The sequence below is a fragment of the Balaenoptera acutorostrata genome, chromosome 16 (genome assembly GCF_949987535.1).
Source record: "Balaenoptera acutorostrata chromosome 16, mBalAcu1.1, whole genome shotgun sequence".
Lineage (NCBI taxonomy): Eukaryota > Metazoa > Chordata > Mammalia > Artiodactyla > Balaenopteridae > Balaenoptera > Balaenoptera acutorostrata.
Window position 1 is genome coordinate 15,619,213 of NC_080079.1, and position 21,389 is coordinate 15,640,601.

At 33.4% G+C, this 21,389-nt stretch overlaps 1 protein-coding gene across 1 annotated transcript in view; it reads right to left on the minus strand.

Annotated features, from left to right (window-relative positions):
• ATRNL1 (attractin like 1) overlaps window positions 1–21,389 on the minus strand; it is a 706,302-nt gene that overhangs the window by 653,851 nt on the left and 31,062 nt on the right. Inside the window, exons 4-7 of the mRNA XM_007173145.3 lie at window positions 17,427–17,555; window positions 15,858–16,066; window positions 2,717–2,891; window positions 57–144 (exon numbers count right to left, since the gene is read on the minus strand). Of these exons, the coding sequence (XP_007173207.2) occupies window positions 57–144; window positions 2,717–2,891; window positions 15,858–16,066; window positions 17,427–17,555 (601 nt within the window). The remainder of the gene's footprint in view (window positions 1–56; window positions 145–2,716; window positions 2,892–15,857; window positions 16,067–17,426; window positions 17,556–21,389) is intronic.

Genomic DNA, 21,389 nt, shown 5'->3' on the forward strand with positions numbered 1-21,389 from the left:
AAGGTAAAGTCTAAAAAAAGAAAAAAAAATATTAAAATTTAAAGCAGGATTCATACCTGATATAAAGCAAGAGAATGCCCATATCTCTGGAGAGGTCCCCTTGATACAGTTCCTACATTCCATATACTGCTTTCTAAATTGTAACTAAAAACAAGAAAAAAAAATAACTTCATAAGCTAAGATTCATTTTCAGTTTTGTAATTTGCATATGCTTTCTTGTATTTAAATATTCATTAAATTCAAAAACAATTAGTATAAACTCATAATTTCATATACCATATTAGAAATTTCTAATAGAGACTCATTCAAGATATACCTAGTCTAAATTAGGATTCAATCATCAGAATGTATAATATACAATAACTTGACTAGGCTATTTATTACCGGAGTTAATTTGTTCTGAACCGGCTGATTAACCTAAACAATAGTGAGCTCCTCTACACTTTTAAAGTCACCTGGGCCTCCTTGTAGCTCCTACCGTAAGGCTTTTTTCTGGCTTTCTTTGCTGCCAATGTCTGACCCCTTCAAGTCTTTGCTCAGCTCTCACCTTTCCCATGAAGCCTACATCACTACATTTGTGACTGCAACTCCCTCCTCTTTGGCATTCCTGATTTGCTTACCCCTGCTACCTATCTTGCTATCTATCTATATCTATATATGAATATATGTGCATATATATAATTTATTTATAATATTCATATTTATCATGCTAATTCCATTTTTTTCTAATTGCCTGTCTTTCCTCACTAACTTCACAAAGATGGGATATTCATTATGTCCACTGATAGATCCCAAGTACTAAGCACAAAGTAAGTGTTCAAAACAATTTGCTATGCCCATGAATACATATTAATTCTAATGTCCATGTATAAATGTTCCGTAAAATACTCTCTAATTTAATAGACACTAATACAAAACTTTTATATTATTTACTGAATAATTTGTCTTAAGCATAACATCTACACCTCAATTAAATTCTACTACAGAAGATAAATCAACTTATGACTGACACCATCACTTCTAAAAGCTTTTAAACATCCTTACCTACAACTAAACCACATTCAGAAAAATGAAAAAATATTCTCTAACCTGTGAAAACAGCAACAAAGTTGCTGATTACTTCTAAGCTGATACCTCTAGTTTACTATAAAACTAAATAAACACTGTAACCAAAAGAACCAGGTTTCAGACAAAAAAAAAAAAATTAAACTATCTGGTTCAAATGGAAAATATATGTTTAGGAGACTATCAAGTAAAATTCATCACTTAATTTAAAATATGCTATTTAACTTGTACAGAACACAAACTTTTAGGATCTCCATGTTTCCTTGACAACTATACTCTGTCTTCACAACTCTACTTCGCAAATACCACAATTTAATCCAAAGTTCTTTATTTTCACAACCTTTTCATTTTCATGAATCATAGTTAATTTCCTTTTCTTTTCCACATTTAACTCTCGGTTCCTCAGGTTCTTTGCATATCTTAACAATTCATTTTAATCCTACCAACTCTCTTTCAATTCTTTCTACTATATTTTATCCTTCATTTATTGTGTTACAGAATTCTAATTGTTCACTTAAATATTTACCTAAAATTCTTCCTCCCTCTCTCCAGAATTTATTTTATTTTATTTCATACTTTAATTCCAGTCTTATTCAATCATAGTTTTAAAGCAATCTCCTCTTATACACAGAACTTTTTAATCCCCAAAATTAATAGGACGAATATTTTCAGAAATTGGAGTTTACAGATAAAATACAGAATGCCCAGTTAAACCTGAATTTCAGATAAACAACAATTTTGTAGTATAAGTATGATCCATGCAATATTTGGGACAAAACCAAAAAATAAAATAAAATTACGAGGCCTACGCATACTAAAAAATTATTCACTGTTGATCTAAAATTCAAATTTAACTGTGTGTCCTGTATATCTATCTACTAAATATGGCAACCCTTTTGGGTATACACCTTTATGGTACACTGTCCAGGGTCGGTTCCAACTGGTTGATGCCCAGGTTGCATCAGTTGTTACATATTATGAATATCACCCCTGAAAACAACATTGATAATCAAATTATTCTTATTTCCTCTTTTATTCTGTTATTGAATAGTTCATAAAATAAAATTATCAGCTGAAAAAAATCAGATAAAGCTAGCATCCATGCAGTTCTCCTTGTCATCTAATCATGCAAAGGACAATCTCTATTGAGTCAACAGTAAATGCATAACCTATCTTATAATACTGGCACTGTTCTCCCAACAAAAGCTTGTAAAGTAAATGCAAAGTAAAAGTTTAGGTAAATTAAAATTTGCAGAAAAACTGAAAGTACTTTTATATAAGCAAGTATACTTCATTCTGAAAAAATAAAAGGTAGCAGTATTCATAATGCCCAATATAGGCTTGGCCTGGTCTGGGCTTATTTAAAGTTAATATTTTCTTATTCAGAATTTATTAAAAGTACTCTAGAAAGTTAATGAAATATCTATATAGAACAAACCTATATGCCCAATGACAAATAACTTATTGATACACTGAGTTTATATATTCTCAAATCAGTCCTATGTGGCAAACAGATACTATTACAAAAATAATCATTCATAAATTTGTATATCAATAACATAAGGCATTTAGGATAGTCTTATTACCCAAAAATATCCAGCTTAAAAATTAGACTGTGAAAGTCTGAAAAAAAAAAAAAAAGAAAACTTACTTCAGGACCATTTGGAAAGAACTGTAGTTAAAAGTATATCCACCAATCACCCACATAAATTTCCCATGTAAAACAGCTTTATGGGAAGCCCGACCTACAGAAGGACTGAAGGGTTTAACATTTGGCAGAATCCAGTAAGACTCAGTGGAAGGAACATTCAAAGAACAATCAGGACCTATTTAAAAAAATCAAACAACACAATGCATTAAACAAAGACCTTAGATTGTGGAAATAGAATACATGGATTAAGAGAATTTAAGAATCCAATGCTCATCGTATTAATAAATATAATGTACATAAATGGTCTGAAATATAACTTACGGGAAAACTCTAAAAGCAAATGTAATGCTTACAGAGGAAAAAATTATACACTCAGATCAGACTTGGATACGTTCAAATAAATAATACAGTCTGAAAGAATTACTTAAATGATATAAATTTCAGATTTATTTCAGTATGCTAATAGGATATTAGAAGAGAAAACAATGTACTCAAATCCCACTTCTGTCTCTTACTAAAAGTCTGACCTTGGGAAAGTCTGCTTACCTTTGCCATCATCAAGCCTTCATCTATAAAACAGAAATAACAATCTACCTCCTAAGGATTATTATAAATATTTAATTTTTTAAAGACAGTGGAAATTAAAGCATTCATAAATTGTAAACTATTAAAGAAATATAAAAATAAAATTACATTTTTTCTTAGCATCATTCTTATGAAGAACAACCAAAATTGGCATCAGTAGAAAGGCTTATTATTCTCAAACAGAAAAAATTATTATGCATAATAAAATAAAAACTATTAATCAGTGCAGGATAACGTAAATACTCCAAGTTAAAAACACTGCCTTTTCCTATCCACGTTCATGATGTTACTCATGAGTCTTGGTTCCTCATCTGTAAAATGTAGCAGGCTAGGCTAGATCAGTGTTTCTCAAACTTCAGTTATGGAAGGAATGCTCCTAAAGGAAATGTATTTTCATCAAATTTAAGGGCTCACAGATTAATTTAATTCTAATGAAACTAATATGCTTAAACAAAAACTAGAAATAAAGTCCTTATGTTTAAAGTTCTTTTATAAATATAAAACCAACATAAACGTATAAATTATGTATATAAGCAAACTTATAAAATCATTAAAATTAATTTTTGCTTAAAATGATGGATGGTGTTGTTCTGCTCAAAGTAAATCATTGGTACTAAGTGGAAAATGATATCAATTCCATAGCACCTTTTTTATGCAACTTTAAGATACCTATATTATTTTGACAACATAATTCTCCCAGCACTTTTCTTTCAATTATCTTTTACAAACCATTTTTATCCATATAATATGCCATAACATCTGTTGACCTTCACTTATCACAAAAGTATCAGTACTCTTCAATATTCTTTTTAGCCTGCAATAAGGATACTACTTGGTCCTAACTAAATAGTCAACACAAATGCCGGCACTGCAATCAAGTGGCATTTTTACACAATTATGAGATCAATCACTTGATGTTAAGTTTGCTTATATCAAAAAGTTCTGGATTATCACTGAATCACAAAATTTTAAAGCTTCCAAACAGACCCTAATTTCAGAAATATAAGCCTTTACAGTTTTTATTTTCTCATTTGTTCACTCACCCATGCATTCATTCATTCATCTTCCAAGTCCTTTTCAATGCTTACATTCTATGACTCTGTATTTTTCAGGTACAAATTAGATAGCACCCTAGATTATCTCTTGGATAACAACACAATCTTTTAAATCAAATATAGAAAACTTTATAACTTTTGAGTGAAAAGACTGTGAACTATTCCTTGGTAACCAAAGAAATTAAAGGAACTCACTGGTTTTTGTTTAAAAAAGTTAAACTACAATTCTAAACCACTTAGAACTCATTTAACTCAGGTTGGCAAACAACAGCCCATGAGCAAAATCCAACCCACTACCTGTTTTTGTAATAAAGTTTTTTAAGAACACAGTATGCTCATTCATTTAAGTATTATCTATGGCTACTTTTGCAGTACTCAGCAGAGTTGAGTAGTTGCAACAGATATCATACAATTCCCAAAGCCAAAAATAGTTACTATATGGCCTTCTACAGAAAAGTTTACCAACCTCTAACTTAACTGAAGACAAATAAGATCATATGGACGTTACACATAAGAGGTATACCTAATTGGTCTGAATGCTATATCTTGTTTTCTTAAAAAGAAAAATGTAGATTTATTTTAAATCAGGAATAATAAAGCAAAAAGGGTAAAATGTTAAAAAATAGGTTAATCTGGGTAAAGGGCATTTGTGTATTCTTTGTACTATTTTTTTTTTATTTTAGGTATTTTAGGTATCTATTCTTTTTTTTAATTTATTTATTTTATTTACTTATTATTTTTGGCTGCATTGGGCCTTCGTTGCTGCGCACAGGCTTTCTCTAATTGCAGTGAGCAGGGGCTGCTCTTTGTTGCAGTGCGCGGGCTTCTCATTGTTGCGGAGCACGGACTGTAGGCACGCAGGCGTCAATAGTTGTGGTATGCGGGCTCAGTAGCTGTGGCTCGCAGGCTCTAGAGCGCAGGGCTCTACATGTAATCACAAGTGTCCTTGTAAGAGAGATTTGACTACAGAAGGAGAAATCAATATTACCACTGAAGCAGGATGCTGTGCTCCATGCTTTAGAGATGGAGTAGGGGAAAAGAGCTAATGAATGTAGGGATTGAAACTCTTATTACTGGAAAAGTCAAGGATGCAGATTCTTTCTTAGAGCCTCAGAAGGAGTGTGACCCTGAAAACACCTTGATTTGGGCTCCGTGAAACATATTTCAGACTTCTAACCTCCAGAATGGTAAGAGATTAATAAATGTGTGTTAAGACACCAAGTTTGTGGTAATTTGTTACAGCAATTATAGGAAACTAATGCTAATAACTAAATTTATTTTATTTATTAACTTCAGATAAATACTGTTATTTAATACAAGAAATTGGATTTTAGAGATTTTTTAATTTTTACTCTATAATCTAAAATATCTACTTTTCTATGCAAACCAGCAGTCAAATTCTTCCTCTTTGTTACTACCTTATTTTATGTAACTTCTAGCAGTTATTAGAAGGAATGGTCTATAAGCAAACTCTGCAGATTGTCTTTATTTTACTCTAAATTAATAAGTTTATAAACAGAATGAAAGATTTATGAATATGACTTAAAAGTTTAAGGAAAATTAGATATCTTAATTTGTAGTTTTCTGCACTCATAACTAAAATGATTCAAAATGTAAATTTATAAACTGAATATTAATTTAAAACACAAATAACTATAGAGAACACTTTATACACACAAAGGCTTCACCACCCATTAAATATCATTTAAAGCCATCCAAGATTCCCTTTTTATAAAAACACATCCATGAAAAACCTACCACTTCATTATTTGTCCTGTTATGGAACATCTCTGCATAATTCTCCCTGCATAACTTTTATCAATCAATATGGGAATCTCCTCAAGGTAAGCAGATCACAGCTGTCTTGAAAAAGATGTAATAAACTAATTCACATTACAGTGGGTTTTCATAAAGATTTAATATGCTACCTTTTCCATGGGTTAATCCAAAGAGCATAAATGAATTTCTAATGATGAAACTTTCGGCATTAGTGACAGGCTACTGTGAGACAAATTTTTGAGACTGTTCTACAATCCAAAGTGGAATTATACTCATCCCTCTTAAATTTATACCTCCATCCTCACAATCTCTCTTGAATTCCAGACTCAAAATGAAACTACCTACATGACATTTCCACTTGGATGTCTCATAATCTTCTCAAACTTAACATGTCCAAAACTAAAATCTTGATTTTTTCCCTTCCAAATCTGCTCCTTCACCAGTGTTTACCATCTCAGTAAACGGCACTTCCATTTACCCAGTTGCTCAGGGCAAAGATCTTGGAGCTATTCATGGGTTCTCTTTTTCTCCCACACCCATATCCAACAAATCCTGGACTGACATTCATTACGTATGCAGGAATACAGCCTTTCCAACTGTTAAAACATGGAAATGCTTCACTGACTGTTAAGTAGATGCTGCTGCAGGTACCAGGCCTTCCCCTTCCCAGTTCCCCTTGCCCCTCTGAGATAATCCAGACTCGCCGCAAAAGACAACTAAAGGGGTAATGCCTGGCACAGCATGGCTCATCCAGGATCCTGCCCCAGTCCTAAAGTCAGCACCAGGTCTGATTGGTTGGTGTCTAAGTATCTGCACCTTACCAATTATAAACATTTTTAAATTCGATCACCTCTACCAGGCTCTAAACACTGTTCCTTTCCTTTCCAACTACCATCCTAGTACAAGCCACCATCCAATCGCACCTGGACTATTGCAACAGTCTCCAAACTGGTCTACTTATTTCCATTCTTGCTCCCTTCCTATCACATTCAACTCTCCACAATGCAACCAGAATGATTAAAAATATAAATCTACTCTTATCATTTCCCTACTCAAAATCTTTCAATGATTTCCCATCACACTAAAAATAAAAATCCTTAACATGGCCCACAACGCTTACATGACTGGCCTCAGTATTCACTTACTGCATGAATGAATGAATGAATGAATGAAAACAACCTTAGAGCCATAAAAGATTAAGAGCAAGAGCTATGAAGTCAAACCTCGCTTTCCAACTTATTAGCTATGAAACCTTGGACGAATTAACTTCTCTAAACTTCAGTTTAATCATGGAGATTATACGTAGAAGAACATAGGATTCTGTGAAAATAAAATAAGATTGAATGAGATTGTACTTAACATTAAATACTATAATGAAACCTTCATAATAGTAACGTTATTACTATTATGAAGTCCATCCTCTCATTTTAATATACAAGGAAATTAAGTATAATTAAGTCTACAGGCAAAATATGTTAATGAAGCCTAGCATTATTAGGTATAGTAAATATACATGTCAAAAGAAAACAGTAAAATTACAACTAAAAATTTCTATAATCAGAGGTAAATACAATTGAGAAATAATTGCAAAGGACAAAACCTAGAATAAAGAAAGTACTACAAAGTTTTGAAAGTTTCTCCAAAGCAATTCCAGAACTACTGAATTATATTCTTTCTTCCTTCCCAAAGTAGTCTATTTTGCACTGGAAAAGTTTCTAAGGGACTCTATCTCTGTTTTGATACTGGAAATCAGTACAAAATTTTTATTTGCTTTATATAAATTAATTTTCTAAAATAACTTTTCTTCCATAAAGAAGGATAAAAATTTAAAGTCTTCAAGTGAGTTTAACAGCAATTCCCTGAATAGTACCTCTAGTGTAGTATATCAGCTAGATTTCTTTTGTTGTAAGCCACAGAAACTACTTTTGGCTAGGTTAAGGAAAAATGGATATTTGTTGGAAAAACATGGGGAAATTCAAAGAATTTTTAAAAAGAGGCTGAAAAAACCAAGCTTAAAATAGACAGGTATCTGGATTTATCATCCCATCAAGACCACTCTCAATGAGTGAAAGGCAATTTCCTACAAAGAAACTGGACTGCTAATAGGAAAGGAAAAGTATGCTGAGAAGAAGATTTGAAGAGAGGTACATGTAACTTACTGTAATCACTCCAGAAATAGTCTTAAGATCATATTGAATCTGAAGTTCTCCACAATAAAAGGCAAAATGAGACAACATCATTGCAAGAGTCCTATCTTCTAACCTCATCAGAAAATTTTGATTTTGTTTCAGTATCCAAAGTATTCTAAACATTTTCTAGGCCCATAAAACCAATCTCCAAAGGACACTTATCAATTTTAGTGTATTTTAAATGTCCACAGCTGTTCTGACAATATCCAGTTTTACAGAACAATGAATTTGTGAGTGGTAATCACTACACCAGATCTGTTCCAAGAATACTTGGTTCTCACAGTTTAGGTCAATGATGTGATTACAGTATGGAAAGGAACTGCCCTTCTGTTAGCTAAGATCAGTGCTTTCCAATTATTATTTTTGAGTTGTGAAAGGCTTGAAAACAAACCTTTATAGACTGGTTCTGATTAGCTGAAAATGACAAATACAGAGATAGCTGGGATTGAAAGCAGGATTTGTTTATCCCACCTATCTAAGTCAGAGGCAATAAAGTAAGTGGTTGTAAATACTTCAACATTAGGTAACCTTCCACAAGGAAGGAACCTATGTCTAGCACAGAATATTCTGTGAATTTTGTTGTAACCCACAGCTCAGCCCTTTGTTCTATTCTTTCTCTCTACACTCCCTTCCCTCATGATCTCATCTGATCTCATGGCTTTAAGTATCATCAGCCATTTCCAATTTAACATTTTTAAGCCAAGCAGCCCCAAACAGTACAGACCTCTCTCCACTAAACTCCAACTGCCTTTTCAACATCTCCTCTTAGATGTCTAAAAGACATCTCAAATGTAACATACCAAATTCAAACTGATCTTCCTCCTAAAATCTTCCTCATGTCAACTGATGACAACTCTATCTTACTCTAAGGTCAAAAAAATCTTCAAGTCATCCTTGACTCTTTTCTTTCTCCCATCCCCCATATCCAATGCATCAACAAATCCTATTAACTCTGTTTTAAAATCACATTCAGTATTAAGCAATTCTTACCTTCTTTGCTGCCTGCCCACACTACTATCATTTCTCATCTAGACTATAATTATAGTAGTAGTCTCTTAACTGGTACTCTGCTTTCGTAGTCTATTCTCAATATAGAAGTCAACAGGAACCTTTTAAAACTAAGTCAGATTATATCAATCACTTGCTCAAAATTCTACAATGGCTCCCCATTTCACTTAGGGTGAATGTCAAAATCCTTCCAATGGCCTACAACACTAAGGCTTAGCTCATCTAGCTCCATTCCTCACAAACCTCCATCACTCCAGCACCTTACCTCCATATCCCCGATCATCTCCTTGCTCTGCAACTTCTCTGAGCTCACATCTGACAACCTGCCCCTCAGTGATTCAATTCCAGGCACACTGGCCTTTTGCTGGCCCTTACACACACCAGGCATGTTCCTGCCTTAGGGCCTTTGCCAATGGCTATTCCCTCTGCCTGAAATGCCCTTCTCCTAAATATCTACATAGCTAACTCCCTCACTTGCTTCAAGTCTTTACTCAAATGTCACCTTCTCAATAAGGCCTAACCTGATCATTTTATTTAAAATTGTTAACTCCCATCCCTAGATCTATCTATCCCCTCCTTCTCAGCTCCACCTTATTTTTCCATTACACTTATCCCTTTCTAAAATATTGTATGTATAATATATATGTTATGTTGATTATCTATGGTCTGTCTCTCTTAGCTTGAATGTAAGATCCACAAGGATCTTTACTTTCTTTGTTCCGTTATATATTCAAAGGTCCTAGAATAGTACCTAGCACTTGGAAGAAGCTGTAAAATTTTTGTTACATAAAATGAACAAAAATAAATGAATGAATTAGTAAATAAAGCTTGTTATATACACATCCTCAATACTATTTTTATTTTTAAACAACTTTTCAAGTAGCTGAGGAATAAAAACTTATTGCCTCTTGCAAAAAGTTGGATTTGCTGTTTTTGCTAGGTGGGGAAAATGAACAAAAAGAGAAGAATTTAATCTAGCACATTATCTGTTGCTTGTCTCTCCACAGAGTTAAATAGAGAGATCACGTTCATTATTATTAAATTTCTAAAGGAAAACGTAAGCTATGCTGTGAATTTCTTTAAAGCAACCTATAGTCTCATGTGTACTTATACACACTATCCTAAAGTAACTAACTCTATCCTAATATGTTATATGACTAACCCAGAAAAAAAAATAATGTATGATAAAATATTCATGGATCTGAGCTAAAAGATTTTATATTTTTCTAAAACAAACAAAATCATCAAGTTTTTACAACCTGAATAATGCCATGGAGTCTAAGTGTGTGCTCTGGTAGTCAATACTGCCACCCAATGGCAAATGCTAAAATCTAAAACCAAAGGACTGAAAGAAAATAACTGACCAGATGCTCAAATTCAAATGTTTCCCTCAATATTTAAAATTATGCTTTATATATCAAGTAAATTGCATAAGTTATTGAAGTACTAGTCTTCTAAAACATCTACACTTAAATGTCCACATATCACTAAACCAGCAACTAATACATTTCTAATTCATTCATTCAACAACAACAACAACAAAATTTGAGCGCCTACTACACAACAGGCACTACAGAAGATGCTGTGGGCATAAAGGTGATCAAAACATAGTCATTCTTAACTTCATGGAGTCTGTATTCCAGTAGGAAAGATAATAAAGAATCACACAAACATAAATGTGATAAAAGCTATAAATTTAAAAGATAGGGTCCTATGAAAGTACGTGGGGGGATGTTACCCAGTCCTAGAATGTTAAGGGGTGAGGGTGTTGTAGGGGGAAGTGCAGAAATAAGAAAGGCCTTGAAATATTTAGGGACAAAGAACATTCAAGGAACTGAGATAAATCCAAAGTGTAACTTTCAATAAAGAATCGGAAACACTATGAAAAACTATCAAATTACCTGATTTACATATTAAGATACTGTCTTTTAATCAATCATCTAAAGGCTGAAAACAACCAACTTCAATCCTTACATGAAAACAGTGTCTGAACCGCACTGAAAAGGAACACTGAATATCTATAAAGAATATCCTGAAGACATGTAAAAGGACTGAACGATAGGATTGAACAGGGCATTCTGGAATAGGAAAGGACTGGGGACAAATTTTAAATGGCTAAGCAATGGTCTTGTATATAAAACCTGGTAACCTGTTTTTCATCTCTATAAAACAGGTGGAAAATGTTTTGTTGTAATAGATTAAGAAAAGAATTGTACCCTGAAGTCTGCTCGTTTATCTTTTCAACCTGTCTACTCCTACCATCTACTCCACATTGCAAAGTTTTTCTGAGTAGGCATGAGAGAACTATTCAGCCCATTCTTTGTCAATTATGGCAACAATCTACACTTTAAAATACTTTATTTGGATTTTTTAATTTATTTAGAAGATTCCAATCATTTGAACCCCCTTCCTAGTTTGGGAAGATCTCTCACTGTGTGAATTTTGTTCAGAAACGGAATCCTTTCCCACTACACAATTCAGAAAAGTTAAATTCTCTATTTCTATATCTCAAGGCAGCCAAGCAAGGTATGGATAAGACCTAAGTTTAGCCAAGTAGATTTTACTAAGCAGGCCTTCAAATCTTCAAAAGTGATACAAAGATGTGGGGAGAATTTAGAATTTTTTCTACCCAAGCCTGTAGCATACAGTATCCACAGTAAAGACACCAGTGGTGGTACCCCAGGGTCCAGTGGCAGTAACAGGAATATCCTAATCAAACTTTCCTGTGGCTTCATCTTTGCTGGGAACCAACCCACCTAGCCTTCTGTTACACCTACCCCTTTCTAACCAAGGTTTTTCCAGCCTTCCCATCTCCTTTGTGAGCTACCCAATATCCTTTTGTATTAGTCGGATTACAGGTTTAGAGAACAAAAAATAAGTTGCTTAAAAAAACTGAAAGTTAATTCCTCTCTCATAAAACATTCTAGAGGCAAATGGGCAAGTGCTACTGCTTACTACAGTTACTGCCATTTACCAGCCATTGGAAAAGATCTCAATGATGTAAAATTCCCACACAGCACTTCCACTCACATCCTACTTACCTAAACTTAGCACAATAACCATACTAGACACAAGGAAGGCGGAAAAATGTGGTATGTAGCTGAAGACCATGTGCTGAGCTAAAAACTCAGTCAATTCTATCACTAAAAAGAAGGGAAGAATGAATGCTGGGAGACAGTGGTCCCTGACATACTTTCCAATAACTGCCTTTTCTGCTCAGATAAGCCAGAACTGTTTCTGTTGCTTACAATCAAATCAAAGACTTCTAGTGGTTCCGATTTTTTAAAGTTATGTAAGAGAGAAACCTGGAGCCACTCTGATTAGGGAGTTGACGGGGGTCGGGGGGTGGGAACACACCGTATCTGAGAGTCTGCTTTGAAAATTAATGTTCTACTGTATTATTTACATATGAACATAAATCCAATTTATTATCTCTTGATTTTCATGCCTTTTAAAAATTCCTCAGGACTTCCCTGGTGGTCCAGTAGTTGAGAATCCGCGCTTCCACTGGAGGGGGCACAGGTTCAATCCCTGATAGGGGAACTAGGATCCTGCATGCCACGTGGTGTGGCCAAAAAAAAAAAAAAATCCTCATCTATCCCAATGTTTGGAAGCCATCTTAAAAGAAAAAATGCTCTTCAAAGTTGTCTTTTTCCCTCCTGTGACTTATTAAGACAAATTTTATTAAGTGAAAGATGTCACAGAAGCAGATGAATCCACACAGGTCTCTACCCTTTAAGTAATCTATTTGATATGTATATATCGTCTTTGAAAACTATACATTATAACAAAATTAAACATTATACAATAAACTTGTGTGCTTTTCAAAATGTTGCACTAGCATTTTCTATATTCTTTACTATTTCAGCTTTTGGTTGTTACAAGTGCTCTCCACAGAAAAAGGGGGACAGTTGACTTTAATGGTGCCCTCTAGTCTTAAAATATACTCCTATTGCCTAAAACAGTAAAAAGGTGAAAGCAGATGGTTAAGGAAGAAACACTTAGATGAGAAAGTTAAGGGGGAAAAAAGTATAGTAATGGCTAAGCAAAACTCTTAGGAGATGTTACATAGAAAAACTAAATTTGGAAAACAAGGAGATGTGAAGCCTAGGTGGGACAAGCACTAGAGAAATGTGAGGAAGGGGATTCAAGGCTTAACAAAAATCTAGGCTTTTCCTCTGGATTCTCTTAATAAAATCTCAGTTTCTCGAAAACAACATTTATTTTCTTTTTATATACTAGCACAGAACCAAACAAGAGTAAGTAAAATTAACCAACATAAATGGATAAAATATAATGAAGGTAGCAACAATCTGTTATTCTTAACCCAAAGAATCCAGTTCCAAATAACACATTACAAAAAAACTGCCAGACTCTGAATCTCATACACATTGCCTCCTCAGCTCTCATTTCAAATATCTCCATTTCTTTGATCATTCCTCAGATGCCCTAGAAACAAATCTCTCTCTCCATTTCCTCTCAATGATTTCTCCCATTCCATATATCTAAAATTAAAACCTAGTAATACAGTCAACAATCCCACCTACTTTAAGCTATGCTTCCTTAGATATAGAATCAGGAGTCAGTTTGGAGGCTCAAAGAAACCAAGCTGCACATCATCTGTCTTGAAAGACGCACAATATCCATTTCACCAAACACTACCCATAAAACATTCATATCAATTCAGAGATGAATTATTTAATTACAAAGAATTAATAGTGGTATAAAAATGTATCTGATTTCTGTATATTTTATAATAAAGTACTTTAACATTATTCTCATTTTTTTAAATATATGTGTACATGCACATATATGTGTTAATACATATATATATATAAACTTATTCATATTATCACTTTGCTTTAAAAGTAAACAAACCCAGCATTTGCTTCCCCATTTTCATTTGCTTATAGACATTTAAGAGCCAGGAATTTTTATGATTTCAGGCACTCCTGACAAGAATAATAAAATGTGAAATGCTGATAAACAAAAGCCAGAAAAACAAAAGATAATATTTTCAACCAGATACATATTACAAAACCTCCAGAAAATAAAGCATTTTAAAGAAGAACTACTAAAAGGAAGTAAAGAACAAAAAAGGACAGAGCTGCTCATAGAGAATATTATACAAACATATCCCTCTTTTGCTTTCAAGACTGTTAGAATGAGATGGGGACTAATAGCAGATGAAGACCAGTCAGAAAAACGCCATGCGTATAAGCTATACTTCTATCTCTCAGGCCTTAATTTAAATATATTCTTGGTGTACTATTCTCTCCATAGAAAAGGACGTTATTTTAGTTTCAAGACTGAAACAGAAAAAAAAAGATACCTCAAGGCACTTTTTAAGGGAAGAAAGGTCATGATTTATTAAAATAGCCACTCAACAAAATATATGCCTCATATATATAATTAAAAACACTGAGAAATTTGTATCTGTCATAATCATAGTAGGAAATCAAATTCAATTCAATAAGAAATCACTGGTATTTCATATGGTTGGAGCAACTAATTTTTTAATGAAATAACATGGGTTTAAAGTGGGCATAATTTATGGAAAGCCTAAAATAATTCCTCTAAATAAGTACTCAGCACACTCAGTAACATTTTTTCTAACTTGTCTCAAGAATGTTGAATATGAAACCATTCTCTTTGCTTTTTACTTTAGACAGCTCTGGTAGGAACTATTGCTACTACTGTTACACTGTATTGTAATAACACATGATCATGTAACTCTGGGTTATGTATTTCTTGAGTCAAAGTTCCCCCATCAACAGGATTAATACACTGGCACAAGGTAAGCTCTCAATACGTACATATAATCTGCACAAAGCAAGTTCTGGGTGGGTAAGTATATAGATAACTAGGACCTATCTCTTCATTAAATTCCACAATGACAAGATTTATGGTTTTATACCCAAATACTTAAGTAAGCTAAAACTCTTCAATGCAGTCTAAAATTAATCTTTAATAATATATTTATAAAAATTGTTTAGAAATTCTTCCCCAATTCTTCTCATTGCTTTTGCAATAAGCAGCTGTAAAACGTCTAAACTTTTAAAAATACTCTATGTTCTTTTAAAACATAGCCACAAGAGGTCAGTCTTTCCCAAGAAACAAGTTTGATATAGTCCAGTACCTTCCCAGATGAGCATCTATTTTTGCAATATACTATTTATATTATCCATTATAAATCAAATTTGAATGTACCACGTGTTAATTTCAGCCACATCACCAAATCTTTGGGAACTCAACAAAAAATTAAAGAAGATCATAATGACCACACGTCTACAATTTAAAGAGTTTCATATATAACTTCACTTGATTCTCAAAATAGCACGTAGACAAAATCTTTACTGATTTTATTTGTGAAGAAGCAAGCTATTAAGAAGTTGACTGTTACTGAAATTCTAAAAATAAAACAAACACATGAGATTTGGGTGTGTAAACTACAGCAAAACAAATGAGTGTAGAATTTGTATTAATATATTAGATACATAAATCAATGTTTCAACAGCCACTTACCTTGCCAACTATCATTGCAGACGCACAGCTTTTCTCCTGTTAGGTCACAGTAACCATGATCTGGACTGCCGCAATTGGCTTTACAGTAAGGAATGTCACAAGCTTCACCCTTCCAGTATTTATCACACTCACAATATACTCTACTTGGAACAGAGACACTAGTTGTACACTTCCCATGACCAGAGCAATTGTTAGGACAAGAATTGATTCTGTAAAATATAATTCATATATATTCAAATTCAAGATAACTGAAAAAGAACTTTGGCTAATATTTTGTTAACTTTATAATTTTTATGTTGTGTCTACGTGCTTCATTTAACGCAATTTTACAATGCGACTTCAATTCTTTACTCTGTACCTTTTAAACCCTAAAGCAATTCAGTTACACACATTTGTAATTGGCCTCAGTTCATTCAATGAGTTTACTCTACTACCAAGACTACATACTCAACATCTGCAGGATCTATACAGTTCCAAGCACACTGTTTTGTAAAGACTTAAGTACTCAACTGCTTTGAATATATATTTCACAGAAAAAAATTAAATTCATGAATACCTGAAACAATATAAGAAGCCAAGATTTAAACTGGTTATATAATACTTAAACAGCATGCTATCACCTATACACTGTTATGGAAGTAAAAGGATATTTATCAAGTTTTATTTTAAGGCTCTCTAACTGATTATATTCTACTATATATTTATTCTCCCTTGTGTAAATTCTTCATATAAATAAATCCTATAATAAATTGCTGATTCAAGGATATTTAGAATATTTTATTCCTCGCGAAAAATTCTCTGGTTATCATTCTCTACGTTCCTGAAGAAAAAAAAAAAAATGTATCAAGTTCCTCTGTGGCCATTCTTAATGAAAGCAACTGAAAGCATCTCTGGCTAATTCACTTCACCCTTGGACTTTCAGATATAAAAATGTATATAGAGTCTACATAATAGATGCTCAATAAATACTATTTTCTAATTTTAGAGAAGACAGTGGTATATAGCCACTTACCTTATCTCCTAAGCCTCAATTTCCTCATGTGTAAAATGGGAAAAATACCCATTTGACAGAACTGATGAGAAGAGAATTAAAGAATATAATATATATAAAGCATCCAGTACAGTCTTTGGAATACAGAAGGACTATGAAAACTCAGCTCTCATTCACTCTCCAAATTAGGTATAAAATACCTTGGAGCACAGTAGGGCAGATGAGGGCTCCCTGCAATCCTACACATGTTATTACCAATAAAGTTACACTAAGTTTGTATAATATATTTACTTAATCGTTTTCCAAAAATTTTTAATTTTGTAATTAATTTTTAACCAAACTTAACTTGTTACTATAGTGTCCTGAGACTTAGAAACTATCCTATACAAGCTTGGACAGTATTTTGGGATATATTATTAAAATTTTATGTCACTTAGGAAGAGATGCTATATATTTTGGAATTTTAACACACTAGCCTGCTCCTGGTATATAAGACATTTATAAAAACAAACACTAAACTCTTTTATGTCAAATTATAAGAATCATTACAATATGAATTTTTTTGAAAAAATACTTACGAGTAAAAAATGTTGAAGCCAGTTAGATTATATGCAGCATCACTAAAAAAATGTAACAGTGCATAGCCAGACGTTGTAACAACTTCAGGCACAGTTTCATTTCCCCTTATTTCAGGGACTATCAAACCACTGTAAGAGAGCAAAATTGAACACTCTGTATATTAATGTACATATGACAGTTAATCACACAAAATTTACTCAAAATATTCTTGTCAGAATCACTAAGTATCTACATTAGAATGGGCAACTAGAAGAATAAATCTAAAATGAGTTCCTAGCCATTTCTCACCAATTAGCTCTGCTACTGTTGCCAACAGACTAACATCTACTCTCATGCCACCATATTCCTTTTTCTCTTCTCACCATTTGGACTGCAGTGTCCCATTTCTTCCTTTTGGCCTGCCATCCATCCTGTCATAATACTATAGGGTGATCATTAACTTAAGTCATATGTAAACCTTCATTTAAAGCCACCTTGGAGAAGAATTAATACAGTTAAAATGTCCATACTACCCAAAGCAATCTACAGATTCAATGCAATCCCTATTAAATTACCAATGGCATTTTTTACAGAACTAGAACAAATAATCCTAAAATTTGTATGGAACCACAAAAGACCCTGAATAGCCAAAGCAATCTTGAGGAAAAAGAACAAAGCTGGAGGTATCACCCTCCCTGACTTCAGACTATACTACAAAGCTACAGTAATCAAAACAGTAAGAGTACTAGCACAAAAACAGACACATAGATCAATGGAACAGAATAGAGAACTGAGAAATAAACCCATGCACTTATGGTCAATAAATCTATGACAAAGGAGGCAAGAATATACAATGGAGAACAGCTAGACTCTTCAACAAATGGTGCTGAGAAAACTGGACAGCTCCATGTAAAACAATGAGATCAGAACATGCCTTCACACCATATACAAAAATAAACTCAAAATGGATTAAAGACCTAAATGTAAGATGAGAAACCATACAACTCCTGGAAGAAAACATAGGCAGAACACTCTTTGACATAAGTTGTAGCATTATTTTTTGGATCTTGTCTCCTCAAGCAAGGGAAACAAAAGCAAAACTAAACAAATGGGACCTAATCAAACTTAAAAGCTTTGGCACAGCAAAGGAAACCATCAACAAAATGAAAAGACAACCTTGCTGTATGGGAGGAGATATTTGCAAATGATATGTCTGATAAGGGGTTAATGTCCAAAATATATACAGAGCTCATACAACTCAACATCAAAAACAACAACAACAACAAAAAAAACCTTGTTTAAAAAATGGGCAGAAGACATGAATAGACATTTTTCCAAAGAAGACATACAGATGGCCAACAGGCGTGTGAAAAGATGCTCAACATCACTAATTATCAGGGAAATGCAAATCAAAACCACAATGAGACATCACCCCCCACCTGTCAGAATGGCTGTCATCAAAAAGACAACATAATGAATGTTGGGGAGGATGTGAAGAAAAGGGAACCCTCGTGCATTCTTGATGGGAATATAAATTGGTGCAGCCACTATGGAAAACAGTACAGAGGTTTCTCAAAAAATTAAAAACAGAACTACCATGTGATCTAGCAATTCTTTCCCTGGGTATATATCCAAAAAAAATGAAAATACCAATTCAAAAAGATATATGCACCCCAATGTTCTTAGCAGCATTATTACAAAGCCAAGATATGGAAGCAACCTAAGTGTCCACCAAGAAATGAATGGATAAAGAAGATATGGTACACACACACACACACACACACACACACACACACAAACGGAATATTACTCAGCCATAAAAAGAATGAAATTTTGCCATGTGCAGCAACATGGATGGACCTGGGGGGTATTACTCTTAGTGACTTAAGTCAGACAGAGAAAGACATATACTATATGTTTTCACTTATATGTGGAATCTAAAAAATAAAACAAACAAATGAATATAACAAAACAGAAACAGAGTCACAGATACAGGGAACAAACTAGTGGCTACCAGTGGGGAGGGGGTGGCGGAGGGAACAAGATAGGGGAAGAGGATCAAGAGGTACAAAGTACTAAGTATAAATAAGTAAGATACAAGGATGTAATTACAGCACAGAGAATATAGCCAATATTTCATAATAACTTTAAATGGAGTATAATCTATATAAAAATATCAAATCACTATGTTGTACACCTGAAACTACTATAATATTGTAAATCAACTATACTTCAATTAAATAAATAAAATAAAATAAAACCAACCACCTTGGTACTCTAACAAGTGACCTTATAGCCTTACTTTTCCCCACTAGTTGCAAATTCTCATGAAGCTAGATAGAACATTCCACATCAGCTAAGTGACTACAATGCTACTCTAAAGTTGTACATTTCCAATACACTAATCTAAGTATTTTAGTTCATCTTAAAATACACACTTTTTATATTTCTTTAGAATTTTGCATACTTATGCAAATTACATTAATATGTAATTATTCCAAAAGACAATATTACTCATACACACACAAAAGAAAATGAAGTTTGTGGGGAGAAATATAAATGTATAAAAGCAGGAGTTCTAAATTAATAACTGGTACTTCTCCCTTTTTAACCCTACTTGTTCATGGGGGAAAACTATGTATCTTCATTTATTTATACATACTATCCTCTCTAAATCTATGAAAGCATAAAATCTGAGAAAGAAAAGAAGCTGCTAACAACAAATTACATTACTCAAAATAGTCAATACCTTTAGACACTGTTAAACTTATGTTTAGGCACCACCAGGAACTGAATTCCCTAATTCAAATCAGATTTGACAGAACAAAATGAAATATTATAGTCAAATAATTTATTTTGTAAACACATTTTGAAAAGCAAACAAATTAAAAAGTAATCAATGCTTGATGTTGTAATACTTATTACAACATCGACTAGCTTATGTTTATGAAAGAACAAAAGATTTTAAAAGGAGTCTGTCAACACAATTAAAATTCTGTAAGACCAGTTTTAGTTACACATATATATTTTTCATTGCAGTGAGATTATATCAAATGAGTACATTACTAAAAATAATATTCCCAGATGTTTATAACAGATATGATTAATCCCTCTGAAACAGATGAAAAGAGCAGATTTGTTTGCTTGGTTGTTTGTTTGTAAGTGTTGTGAAAGCAGTAAATGAAAGAGGACTCACACTTCTCACATAACATACCAATTTGGACCAACCAACCCTCCCACTGAAGTCAACTAGAAAAAATGACAGTTAAAAAAAATCAGCCTGAAGGTACTGGGAGAACTAAGAAAAGGGTAATAAGCCCACGAATTAGAGCCATTTCTCCTTATGGGCATTCACTGATTTCAAAGTTGGAGGTGAGGTCTGAAGGGCTAAGAAACTGGGCTGTTTTACATAGCTAGGAAACCAAAAAGTGGAACACAGGGCCCTCACTTTGACCTGAGACCCCAAAGACTAGGTGTATAAGTGAACTAGTAGAAGACAGGCCCTTCAGGGGACTGAACTTCAGTTTGGTGTGAATTACCTCAACACCTGAATTAGAATTCAGTTGATTGTGGGTTTCTAGTGTCCCCCGGCACTCTTTGGGAATATAATAACTTTCTAGGCCTCAAATTATCACTACCTATGACTTTACAAACATGGTGTCCAGCACATGATTGTCTAGCACACAATAAAAAATAACAGGTCTCCATTCCAATCCATTCTCCATATTCTAAAAAGTCTTTCCTACAGAATAAAGTTCAATTTCTTTAGTGTGTTAACAAGAAAGCAACACTACAGTGATTACAGCATTATAAAATCAGGCTCATATTCTGACTCTATCACCAACCAGTTAAGCAACTTTGGGCCACTCACAGAATCTCTCTGTGCCTTAATTCTCCATTTACAAAATGGCAATAATAATACCTACCTAAAAGGTTATTGTGAGGATTAAATGACTTGATATATATAAAGAACTCTTGCACAC